The sequence below is a fragment of the Chiloscyllium punctatum genome, chromosome 33 (genome assembly GCF_047496795.1).
Source record: "Chiloscyllium punctatum isolate Juve2018m chromosome 33, sChiPun1.3, whole genome shotgun sequence".
NCBI lineage: Eukaryota > Metazoa > Chordata > Chondrichthyes > Orectolobiformes > Hemiscylliidae > Chiloscyllium > Chiloscyllium punctatum.
In genome coordinates, this window is record NC_092771.1 from 5,135,858 (window position 1) to 5,147,935 (window position 12,078).

Sequence of the window (12,078 nt, forward strand, 5' to 3'; positions counted from 1 at the left end):
TAGTCGAAAGAGAGAGTCTGGAGAACCAAGAGGTTGAGCATCTCATTTTTGTGCCACCTTAGATATTAGGTAATTCTTAAAATATTCATTCAAAGAAAAGTTCTGGGCCAGCACTTAGTGTCTGTCCCTCAATTTCCCTTGAAAAGAAGCTTCTGAGGCCTTGATGAATCACAGCAATCTACGTGGTGCAGGTAGACCCATAGTACCATTAGGGAGGGAGGTACCAGATTTTGAACCAGTCAGGACAGTGAGTGACTTAGGAAGAAACTATCAGGTGATAGCTGCCAGCTACTAGGCAGATGTGCTTTCCGTTAGTCAAAAGATGGCCCTTTTATCCCTTTATGTTTTTAGCCAGAATAGTACTTACTGCTTTTGTTGCAGTCAGATCTTTGTGCTGTGTTATTTCCCTGGGGTGAGGTGTTCAAAGCTCTTCTGTATTTTGAATTTCTCCACACAGAATTGCAAATAATGCATCATTTTATAAAGAGCTTATGCTGGCTGCGATATTCAGATGGAATCAGAGATACCAGCCTCCTCGATACACAAGTTTAAATATGTATGAATAAATAAAAACCGGTATACATTTGGCTGCTGAAAGGTGCACTTGAGACACCTGGAAAATTTTCCAGGTTTGCGCGCGGACAATAATGGCTGGAGATGTCAGCTCCTGCTCTTTCAGTTGCATTATGCACCTCAAAATTGTTCAAATCATTCTATATGCAACCAGTCACGTCCTTCCAACAACATTCATAAAATGCAGCTGACCGAACAGTTAACTTTGTTCAGATGAAATGCTTCAGCTACAATTCAGGCAATAATCTGATCCATGTTTTCCCTCTAAAGAATGGAGTACAAGAATAATTAATTTTCTGAAGTTTAAGGAGTCTCAATTACAAATAGTGTTTTCACATCAAAGGCAGAAGTGTCATTGAACTTTTCAGTTTAGAGATTTCATACTTCATAATAGGTAAAATTGATTAAAACTTTGTTTTTGAAAAAGAGAACTTGATCACAATTATTCAGATGAAGACACCTCAGTATAAAAGAAAAAAAAAAATTGGCAGTTATATCACACTTCTCACAACCCCAAATATTTCAAAACACTTTATTTAATAGTATTTAAACCTAACTATTTATAATGTACAGTTGGCCTTATCAACAACTTGACAAATAGGGGCCAATTTGATCACCATGTGAGCTTGTCACAGCCATTCCGCAGGATAATAGTGACCCTACTCAGATCACATCATGTTGTATAACATACATGGAAGGCCTCAAGTTCACCTTCCTGGTCCTGAAAAGAGGTCATCAACCTCAGTATCCTAGAATGTGAAAAGCAACAAGCGAAGCTAGCAGCATCATACTGCTATTGAATAATAGCCACGTAAGTGATGCTCATCACCAACAGGCAGGTGTCACAAAATCAAAAAGATAGACAAGCTATCACATATGATAATTGTGGTTTATGAATTTCTGTACTGATGAGATACCAGGTATGTACCATGTGATTTAAAGACTGATGGGTCATATCAAACAGCACACTCCTTTGCCTAATTACAACAATGCACTGACCATATCCAACCAGCTAGCCCTTGCAAAACCTGCAACTTGTTTCTGCAATTGAAAGCCATTTGCTGGATAATTTGGAGTGCGCAAAAAATTACAATGACACAAATTTAGGAGTGTGGGACTTGCAGTGCAGCATACTGGAATAAAATAAAGCTACACATATACATTGAAAATAGGCACATATAGCACCTGTTCATTTAAAATAAAAACAGCTGATAGCCATTTTCCCCCATTTATTATGGAGGTGATGCTGGATCTCTTCATCAAGAGCTGCTTTGGTTGACAGGACAATACCAAAGTATTGGAAATGATCCAACGTTCTCAAAGACCCCTAGACTTTGATGATCGGGATTTCGTTCCACAATACCAACCAGGTTGGTGGAGGACCTTCGTCTTGTAGATGTTCAGGGTGAACTCTGACTTGCAAATAGTGAATAACTGACTCATTCCCATGCTTACACAAGGAACACCCCTCAGTTTGTGACAGATTAGACAAGGAAAGATTATGAAAACAGTGTGGCAGCAATTTAAGAATATGTGCTCACAGGCTCAGCCTAACAAGGTATACTTTTTAAGATGTCACTTCAACTCAGTTTGGCAGAAAAGGTGAAGAAACAAGAAGCTTAAAACCAGCTAAGGTTTTGAGCAAGGTGAAACGGAGGACTACAGATGCTGGAGATCAGAATCGAGAGTGTGTGATGCTGGAAATGCACAGCAGCATCCGAGAAGCAGGTGAATCAACGTCTTGGGCTTAAGCTGTTCATCAGGAATGAGGCTTGTGGGCCAGGGGGAGCGGAGAGATAAATGGGAGGGGGTGGGGCTAGGGGGCAGGTAGCTGAGAATGCGATAGGTATATGAAGATGGGTGGAAAGGTGATAGGTTGGAGGGGAGGTTGGAGGGGAGGGTGGAGTGGATAAATGGGAAAGACCAAGGACAGGTCAAGAGGGTGGTGCGGGACTGGGATAAAGGTGGGAGGAGGGGAAATGAGGAAACTGATGAAATCCTCATTAAGCCCGTGTGGTTGTAGGGTCCCAAGGTGGAAGATGAGACATTCTTCCTCCAGGCGTTGGGTGGTTAGGGTTTGATGATGGAGGCGGCCCAGGATCTGCATGTCCTTGGGGGAGCTGAAGTGTTTAGCCACAGGGCAGTGGGGTTGGTTGGTGCGGGTGTCCCAGAAATGTTCTCTGAAATGATCCGCAAGTTGGCATCCTGTCTTCACGATATAGAGGAGACCACATCGGGTACAGTAGATGATATTAGTGGAGGTAGAGGCATATTTCTGTCAGATGTGGAAGGATCCTTTGGTCCATGGATAGAGGTGATAGGTAGGCATGGGTGCAGGTTCTGCACTCCTGTGGTGGCAGGGGAAGGTGCCGGGAGTGGGGTGAGGGCTGGTGGGGGGAATGGTCTCTCCGACACGCTGGTAGGGGCGGGGAGGAAAATATATGCCTGGTGGTGGGGTCTGTTTGTAACTGCCAAAGGTAACGGAGGATGATGCGATGTATACGGGCGGTGGTGGGGTGGGAGCAAGGACGGTGGGTTCTGTCCTTGTTGCATTGGGAAGGGTGTGGTTCAAGGGCGGAGGTGGGGGAAGTAGAGGAGATGCACTGGAGGGCATCGTCAACCACGAAGGAGGGGAAACTGCAGTCTCTGGAGGAGGAAATCTGGGATTTTCTATGGTGAAATTGGTCATCCTGGGTACAGGTGTCGCAGGCGCCTAGGAACTGAGAATAAGGGATAGCATTTTTACAGGAGGCAGGTGGGGAGGTGGTGTAGTCCAGGCAGGTGTGGGAGTTTGTGGGTTTGTAGAAGATGTCCATGGTTAGTCAGTCACCAGAGATGGAGATGGAGAGGCCCACGAATGTGAGAGAGATGTCCGACATGGTCAAGTTGAATTTGAAGTTGGGATGAATGAAAGGTATTAGTAAAGTTGGTGAACTGTTCAACCTCCTCATGAGAGCACGTGGTATCGCCGATATAGTCAGATATGGCAGAGGAAAAGGTGGGGAAATAGTGTGGAGCTAGCTGTGGAAGATGGACTTTCCATGCAGCCGACAAAGAGGCAGGCAAAGCTGAGGCCCATGCAGGTGCTCGTGGCTACTCCTTTGGTTTGGAGGAAGTGGGAGAATTAAAAGGAGAAGTTGTTACAAGTGAGGACCAATTCAGCCAGGTGGAAGGGTATTGATGGGAGTGTATGAGGGGAAGAAACTGAGGGCTTGGAGGTCTTTGTCACGGCAGATAGATGTGTACAGGGACTGGATATTTATGGTGAAGGTTAAGTGTAGGGGAAACTAAAGTCTTGGAGGTGGTGAAAGGCATGGGTGGTGTCCCAAATGTAGGTGGATGCTGCCTGACCTGCTGTGCTTTTCCAGCACCACACAACAGTTTCGAGCAACACGTTGGATGATATTTTCATTGAGAATCTCAGTTCTTCAATACATACTTTAGCTTTAGATCATTACTTGATACAATATTTGATTATTTGCTAATATCCTACATTTCTGGTAGAATGAGAAACCTGAGGTAGAACTCAAAACAGAGTTCTGCTTACCTTGCATTATGAACATCACTCTAAGGTTTGGTTTGCACAGGTCCATCGTGTTTTTTTCCCCTTTTTATTTACAGTAGGAGTGTCACTGGTGCCAAGCCAGTATCTATTGCTCATTCCCAGTTACCCTGGACAGGTTGGTGGCAAACTGTCTTATTGAACCACTGCAATCCATGTGCCATAAGTACACCCACAGTGCTTTTGGGGAGGAGCAATCTCAAAGCTCAATGGACCAAGCAGAGATCTGCCTGTACACTGATCTCTTAAAGATGTCTTTTTCAAATCTTTGTGCATTAAAATAATAAAGATCAAAAGCTGAAAATAGCCACACAATAATAGGTTTATTCTAGGTGTAGAGGATTTATACATTTCTTTTGTAGGACAGTTTGAAAACAAATTTTATTGCTGTAACTTCACAGATTAGCAACTCTATATATATGCTTTTCCATTCGGTTTCATCATAGCTGGTCTTAAACACATGACATGGATATTCATGTATGCTGAAATGCTATCTTTGATTCAAACAAGAATACTTATGCTTTGTTTGCCGAATATTTAAATATCACCACTTAGGTAACTTACAGTGCCTTTCCATTACCAATGTAATACTTCATGACGAATGGCAGTGTTGGGAGGTACAACATTTCAGATTCCCACAGACAACCTTGTTGGGTTCTTAGTGAAATTAGCTGCAAAGAAGCATTATTCTGCTATGCTTTGGATGATGAATGAATGATTTATATCTGATCAAACAAGGCTATGCTCAATAGACCCACAGATTCAACTGCTACTTAGCATTTGAGATAGTTATTTTGGGGAAAGAAAATGTTGCACTCATAGTCCAAACATTGAATGATGTCAACACAGCAGCTGGTGTTGTTGGAAGATCATTACAGTTTCTTACATTAGAACAACTGCTGTCCTCTCAGATACAAATTTACAACAGAAGTCAGCAAAGAAAAATGCCACTTAGGTCATGGTTTCTGAGTGTAGTTTTAAGAATCCTCTGTCTTTTTCCTTATTACCTTTCTGTAGGTTTAAAACATCCTGGTACATTACCTATGTATAACACAATTATAGTACATTCATTCTAGCAGACACCCCAACTCCTTGCAACAATCAGACTATATGAAGGTCCAGGTTCAATTTGACTCAGCTCACAAAAGTGCCATCCTGCTCCAATAGTGTACAGGTCTGAACATAACATGGATGGCAACGAGTTTTTCAGTTGCTGACAGAATGAATCCTGCAATCTTACAACAAGAAGACTGTGTTCCTTGCCCTTGCAGCGATATGGTCAAAGATGTTCTACTTTAACATTATTGCTACCTGGTCTAGGAGGCACACATGCCTGAAAAGCAATTCCAAAAGCTGTCTAAAATTTACAGTTAAAATCAATATACTGTTCAAGTAACTGTCGCTTACCTCTTCCTCAGCCCCAAGTAGAAAGGTCATTCTTCCTCCTAATTAGCACTGACTTTGGGAGGGGCATGTTTGGTAGCATATTGTATATGGAGTATAATGGAAGAGAAGTAAATTGGTTGTCTTTTAGGTTTCAGTGACATACCCTTTTTGCCTTTCCAACTGTGAACCTAGTGTTGGAACGAAACGCGGGTGTATTTGTTCAGTATGTTACTAAACAGTTTACATTTGGACACTTATTAGAACTGCCTGAATAAACAGGAACTAACTAGCAGTCTGACTCTTATGCAAGTCAGATAGAGAAATGCTGCAAGCCTTCAGTCATCTATCGTGGCACTCTTTGGTGACAAGAACAATTAGTGAGGCAAAACCAAAAAGTTGTAAATGCTGGAAATCTGCAATAAAATTAGGAAATGCTGGCAATACCCAACACATGGGCAGTATCTGCAGAAACAGAAACAAAGGTTTTGTTCAATCATTAACCAAAATCTTAGCTGTGTTTTTCCCTCTGCATGAGGCTGGGCTTTCATCACGTGAAAGTGAAAAGCTACAATAACGAAGAACTATTGTGAAGAGTCAGGTGATGCAAATCCTTCAGGATTTCACAGCAGTATTGTGCATTACAATTACATAGAACATTACAGCGCAGTACAGGCCCTTCTGCCCTCGATGTTGCGCCGACCTGTCATACCAATCTGAAGCCCATCTAACCTATACTATTCCATGTACGTCCATATGCTTGTCACATGCAGTGACTGAAAATAGTCATTTTAATATTTCTTTTTTAAACAAAAAAACCCATAGATATATCATGCTCTTCTTGCCATCAGGACATTGCAATGTGCTTCGCTGCAATTAAAAACTTCTATAAAAAAGGACCAATAACCGATGACCAATTACCGTTTTTGTGTTGAGGGATTACTATTGACTCAAATAGTGACCAAGTGAAACAAGGATTCAGCATATATCGAACTATATGTGAGCAATAAAATATTTTTTTTTTTTAAACAAAATGTTTAATACACCCAACAATACAAAAGTGAAAAAATTGCAGCAAAATAAAACAACGGTCATTGACTTCAAAATTTTCCTTGCTTTCATATGCAAACATTAGGATAGATCGTGTCTTGGGCCTTTATATAATCATATCCTTGAACATGAAATACATGCTAAAGCTCTAAGTTTAAGTATATTGCAGTCAATCAAATGGACACTATTTGTAACCAAATTTAGGTTTATAATTGGTGCACTGGGGCAAACAATTTAGTTTATTGAACTGAAGAGATTCAGAAAATGATGCACTAAAATTTCATTAAAATGAACATGGCACAGCAATAGCCGAGGGTTCAGCAAGTTTAAACAACATCTGAACCAGTAGGTAGAGTGTCACATAGCAATTCAAAACCTTAACTTAGGAATAGAACCAGCTCATTTCATTCCAGGGACAGCCAGGTAGTAAAGCTGAATGCGGATGGATAATGCGAATGAAGACAGATTTTAGCAACATTGTTGCTTCTATTTTTTCAGCTCAGGTAAGATCATCCTTCATCAGCTGAATGCCATTTGTCCAGTTAAATGCCCATTTATATTTTAGGTTTGAAGGGAAATCAATGACTGGATAGACGTTTATTTTTGATAGACTACATAACAAACTCAAACCAACTACCAAACTATACTAGGGGTGGCACACTTTGGAAATTTCAATTAAGGATCTGTTTAGATTGACAATATCGATTCAATGAAGTGATCAGTAAATACAAACTGCTGTACCAACGACAACTGCTGAGGGGGGAAATTTAGAATTCAGAGTAGCAGTAAGAAGATCAGGAGACCAAACTAATCAATATCAGCCACAATATTGATAGTTTTCGAAAACGCACATTTTGAATACAAGGTGCCACCCCATTCACAAGATAGAGCTTTATAATCTTACCCTACCTGGCAATCTGACACTGAGTTAGTGATCCTAGTGGCGCTTCCAGACCCCCCACTTTCTTCTTTCTAATGAGAGAATATGAAACTAGTTTCCACCTTGTTATGCTTTATACTAGCACTATTTTATGTATCTAATATACAAATTATTAGATGATTAAGACTAAAATACTGTATAAAATATAATTTGTATACCCAATCTGCAAGCATTTAAACCACTGCCTCAAAACATCTGCCCCTTTTTTTTCCCAAAAGGGGAGGAATTTGTAAGATACCCTTTACAGTACAAATGCCTGCTCAATGATAAATTTCCAGAGCTGAGACAGGGAAGGTGGCCAAGGGACACGCCACATTCTGAGATTTACTTTGGGGTGGGGTGAGGGAGACCAAAGAAAGAAATGGCCAGGTGGGAAGGGGAGCTGAAAAAACAAAGAAGTTCCGAGTTAAACTAAAGATAGGTGATTTTTATAAATTCAAATTTCATGTGTTTAAGAGTGGTTTTCACCAGCACTGCAGACTGGGATCATCAACTAGGGTTTGCCCCTCTTAGAGTACTGGCTATGTTAATTTATGTTAATCTAAATGTATACACCAGTGCTGCACTGTGTTAAATAATACCAGTTCAGTATGGAAACTGATATACAAACCAAATAATAAATCATTCATATAGGACATGCCAAGTAGAGCAACCAGGTTGATTAACTTTAGATTAGAGGCTCCTGACTAAAAAACGAATTCTTTAACATTATGTTCCTGCAAGTGATTATTTTACACTTCCTCAAGTGACAGTGCATGGAGCAGACACAAGTCCATAGTTACAGATGTCTCAGTTTAGGATGAGGTGTAAAGTGTTATTGCAAGCACCATTTGCCTAACACCTCACATATATCAACATCTTCAATCTCCAAATCTGAATCTCAGCAGACAAAGTGAGGAAAGTTGAACTTGTGAGTCATGTGAAAATCACTGAACTCCTTTTTTCCCACGGCATTGTGGGAAAACATTTATTACAAGAATTGCATCAGTTCAAGGAATCAATGGCAAATCATCACCTTCTCAAACCAGTCAGATAATTAATGCTGGTCTTTGTCACCGTTAGAAAAAAATCTGTTTATAAAGATCATGCACAATCCGCTGCAAAAGTTGAACTACAACCAAATCAATCCCGTTCCCTCTCCTACAAGTCCCAGATCCAGACAGAGAACACTGGAAAACAGAAAGGTAACCCCAGATTTTAAAGGGGCAGTGCATAACCAAACACAAAATATTCCATTTTTACACTGTTTTCTCCACTGAAGGACCCATTTAATGACATAGACTGAGTAATTTTTGCTTGGGAATTTTAGTCATTGTGAGGTGTTCAATTTACAGAAAAAAATTCTAACTTTTTAAACCTAGTGTCCAATGAGAGGTAGTTTAAATAATGTGTAATCTCCACATAGCCAAAACCTGGAGTTCACTCATAATAGTAATAGGGTGTGAGACCAAATCAGGTTTTTGAGACTCAAGATTCTGAGCTGAGTGCTATTGTAGCCATTAACAAGGAACCACCAGGAAATCACCAAAAACAAAATTCCCAATCTTGAAGTTGCTTCAGGGGATATCTTTTCCAAAGAAAAAAGTGAAAAGCATAAACATTAACTCCCACTATTCAAAGTAATCCAGTCACTGCATGATACATGCAATTTAGATGGTTAAAACAATCAGGCTTCTTGACCAACACTCAAACGCGTGACCAACATATATGGATTAAGTATTTGGTAAGTTGGAACCATATGGCTTAGCTGTAACACTTTAGACAAACCTCACAGTTACAGACTCCAACTTGATCAAAAAGTAGTTTCTGGTGACCACAATAATCAGATTCGCTGTTATACTTCTGTCTATTCTATCACTGCATTCACCAAGGCAGACCAGTAACATCTTTGCAGAAATCTGTAGAGTGACACACTTCTCAAAATAGTTCGCCCACTGGTGTCTGCCAAACAGAAATTGGTGCAGGCTAATCTTTACTATTTTAGACAAGCATCAGAATCAACTGATAATCTAAAGCTTGTGAAAAACTGGAACTCCCTCAAACTAAGGACAAGAGGTCAAATCTTATTGAAAATATTCCTGTTTGCAACTCAAGTCCTTTTTATAACGAATATATTACTTGGCACAGCCCTGTAGAGTTGGGATTATTGACCAGTATGATTAATATATCACCTCTAAAGACACCACATGATCTCTTGATGAACAACTAAAAGGATTTTGATCCACCAAACAATTTCAATGAGTACCATGATTCACCAGGCATACAATCAGGACAAGACTTTCAACAAAAGCGAGGCAAGTCTTTAGTTTTCACCATTACAACAGAATTACCTTCCTTTCCAGTTCTTCACACAGCATCTGTACCAGACTTTTGTAAATTCAAAAGTGGCATAAGTTGTATTGTCATTTTTGCTGAGCAAAACTAAAACATTACTAAACTTGTGCGTGATTGGTCTGATCTATGAAGTTTCTGACAGAGTAGTGACCAGAAGCTCACTTCTCATTTGCTACAGTGAGCAGCAATTGAGTTACACATCTTGGGTCACCCAAACGGTCAAGGACACTGATGCATTGAGCACGTGAATCACTACCGACTGACCCATTGAGCTTGAGCGTTGTTCAAGAATTTTCCTGAAAGATGTTCCAATCTCACGAATTCAAATGACCATTCCTGTTCTAACAACGAGATTTCTCTAAGACCAGCAGGCACAGCTGAAAAATCTTATTACTTATAAAAGGTAAAGTTTGTGGTTGACTACACTCTGGCTACTTCTGAAACTTGCACCGTGTGTTCTTTAGTCTGACAGACTCACCGAGTTAGGATAATTCAGGTAGCAGATCGCACAAACCATATCTTGTGAGGATGATCTTGTGTTCATCTGACGTGTTCGAGACTTTTTATAAGGGTTTACTACATGGCATTCTGCAAAAAGCTTTTCCAAGTTTCCATCAAAGTATCTGTAAGAAACAATGCAGCTATTACAAAAATAATCAAAAGAATTTGCTCAGTTTTCATCTGCTTCATGTTGAAATATTCATCTCAAAATGTCTTCATGTATAGAATATATCTCTCTAGGAAACTTTTATGCTTGCGTGCACTTAAATGAGTAATGCTTTTCATTATAATTTCCTTTGTCAATTTTTAGACTAGGAAATGCTTCTGAAAGTCTGGTGCACTGCAATTACACACTGGTGGTGGCATTATAACTTCATCACTGAAAAGAGTTGGAATCATCAGGTTTACATTAAGAGTTCCCATTATAAACATGAATACAGGAATCTTTAATGAAAATATACAAAATATTTTTAAAAATGATTTGGGAAAACAGTACTACTTCCCCTATTCCAAATATCCCCTTCTTTAATCCTACCTAACATGAAGCTGAACATAAGCCGTGCAGAACTCCATAGAAGATTATACAACCAGTCAATGTAATTTTTAATTTCTTCAAAATTTACTTTTTAGCAACACAAATCTGACAAAGACAACTTTCTAGTCATTCCATCTATGCTGGAATTACCCATGGTCATGCTCACAATTAGCAGCAAATTCACTAGAAGTGGAAGGGGAGAATACACCTAGGAAGCTGTGACCTTGAAATGGACAGCAGTTTAGACAAAGTGAAGAGAATTTAGAAGACTCTTACACTGATATAATGGAGACTGCAGGAGGGTAGTGGTAGGAAAATGAATTTCAAAAGTTTATTTCAAGTAAATTGTAGGCATTCATTTAAGGTCATTTTGACTAATTCCTCCAAATTGTACATAATTAATATTTTTGACATTTGGAATCCCATTCCCAACATACTAATTTCAATTTCAAATGCAACTGATCTAACTTTCTTACAGAGAAAATGAAGTCAATAAACTATGGGTAATTTCAATGATTTAGTCTTCTTCAGCTAGGGCTTTGCACAATACAAGTGCGTATCCAGGAAGACACAGAAATGCACTGTACATAGCTAAACATTTTGCCCATTAAAATCAATGACTCAGGAAACTCAAAGCTTCCATTGTAACTATACTCAAATTTCAAGAGTAGTGTCTCATCATTTACATTCAGGACTACTGAAGAGTAGAAGAGAAAGCTGGGATGATAAGTCTTTACTTCTGAGACATCAATGGCCATAAGATCCAAATGACACTCATGGTTATCGGAGGGTTACCAAACGAATCCAGTAACATACAATAGTGTCTTACAACTTATCTTGAAATTTACCAGGGCTATCTCACCCTGTGTTTCCTATTGCCAGGAATGAATATATAAAAATAAATGTTCTGGGAAGATAGCTAATAAAATAATTTCCGTAGGGATGGTGGTGACAGACCAAATTTTGCACAACTGACATCATAAGTAATGACAGTCTTTTCCTGATAAACTCTCTATTATGTCTATATGGACATAGTATATCACTGCATTGCAGATTGCCTCTTGAATAGATGTAGTTTATGCACAGGTAAACAGGCAACTCCTCCAATCCACAATCAATAACAGCAATCTTGGAAAGATAGAATAAAATCATAACTTAAGATTACTTAGTGGCAGAACTAAACTAATCTATCCAGGCAAA

At 39.5% G+C, this 12,078-nt stretch overlaps 1 protein-coding gene across 1 annotated transcript in view; it reads right to left on the bottom strand.

Moving 5' to 3' along the window:
• LOC140458361 (E3 ubiquitin-protein ligase ARIH1) overlaps positions 1–12,078 on the bottom strand; it is a 76,595-nt gene that overhangs the window by 44,298 nt on the left and 20,219 nt on the right. The window contains exon 3 of the mRNA XM_072552793.1: positions 10,321–10,465. Within this exon, the coding sequence (XP_072408894.1) occupies positions 10,321–10,465 (145 nt within the window). The remainder of the gene's footprint in view (positions 1–10,320; positions 10,466–12,078) is intronic.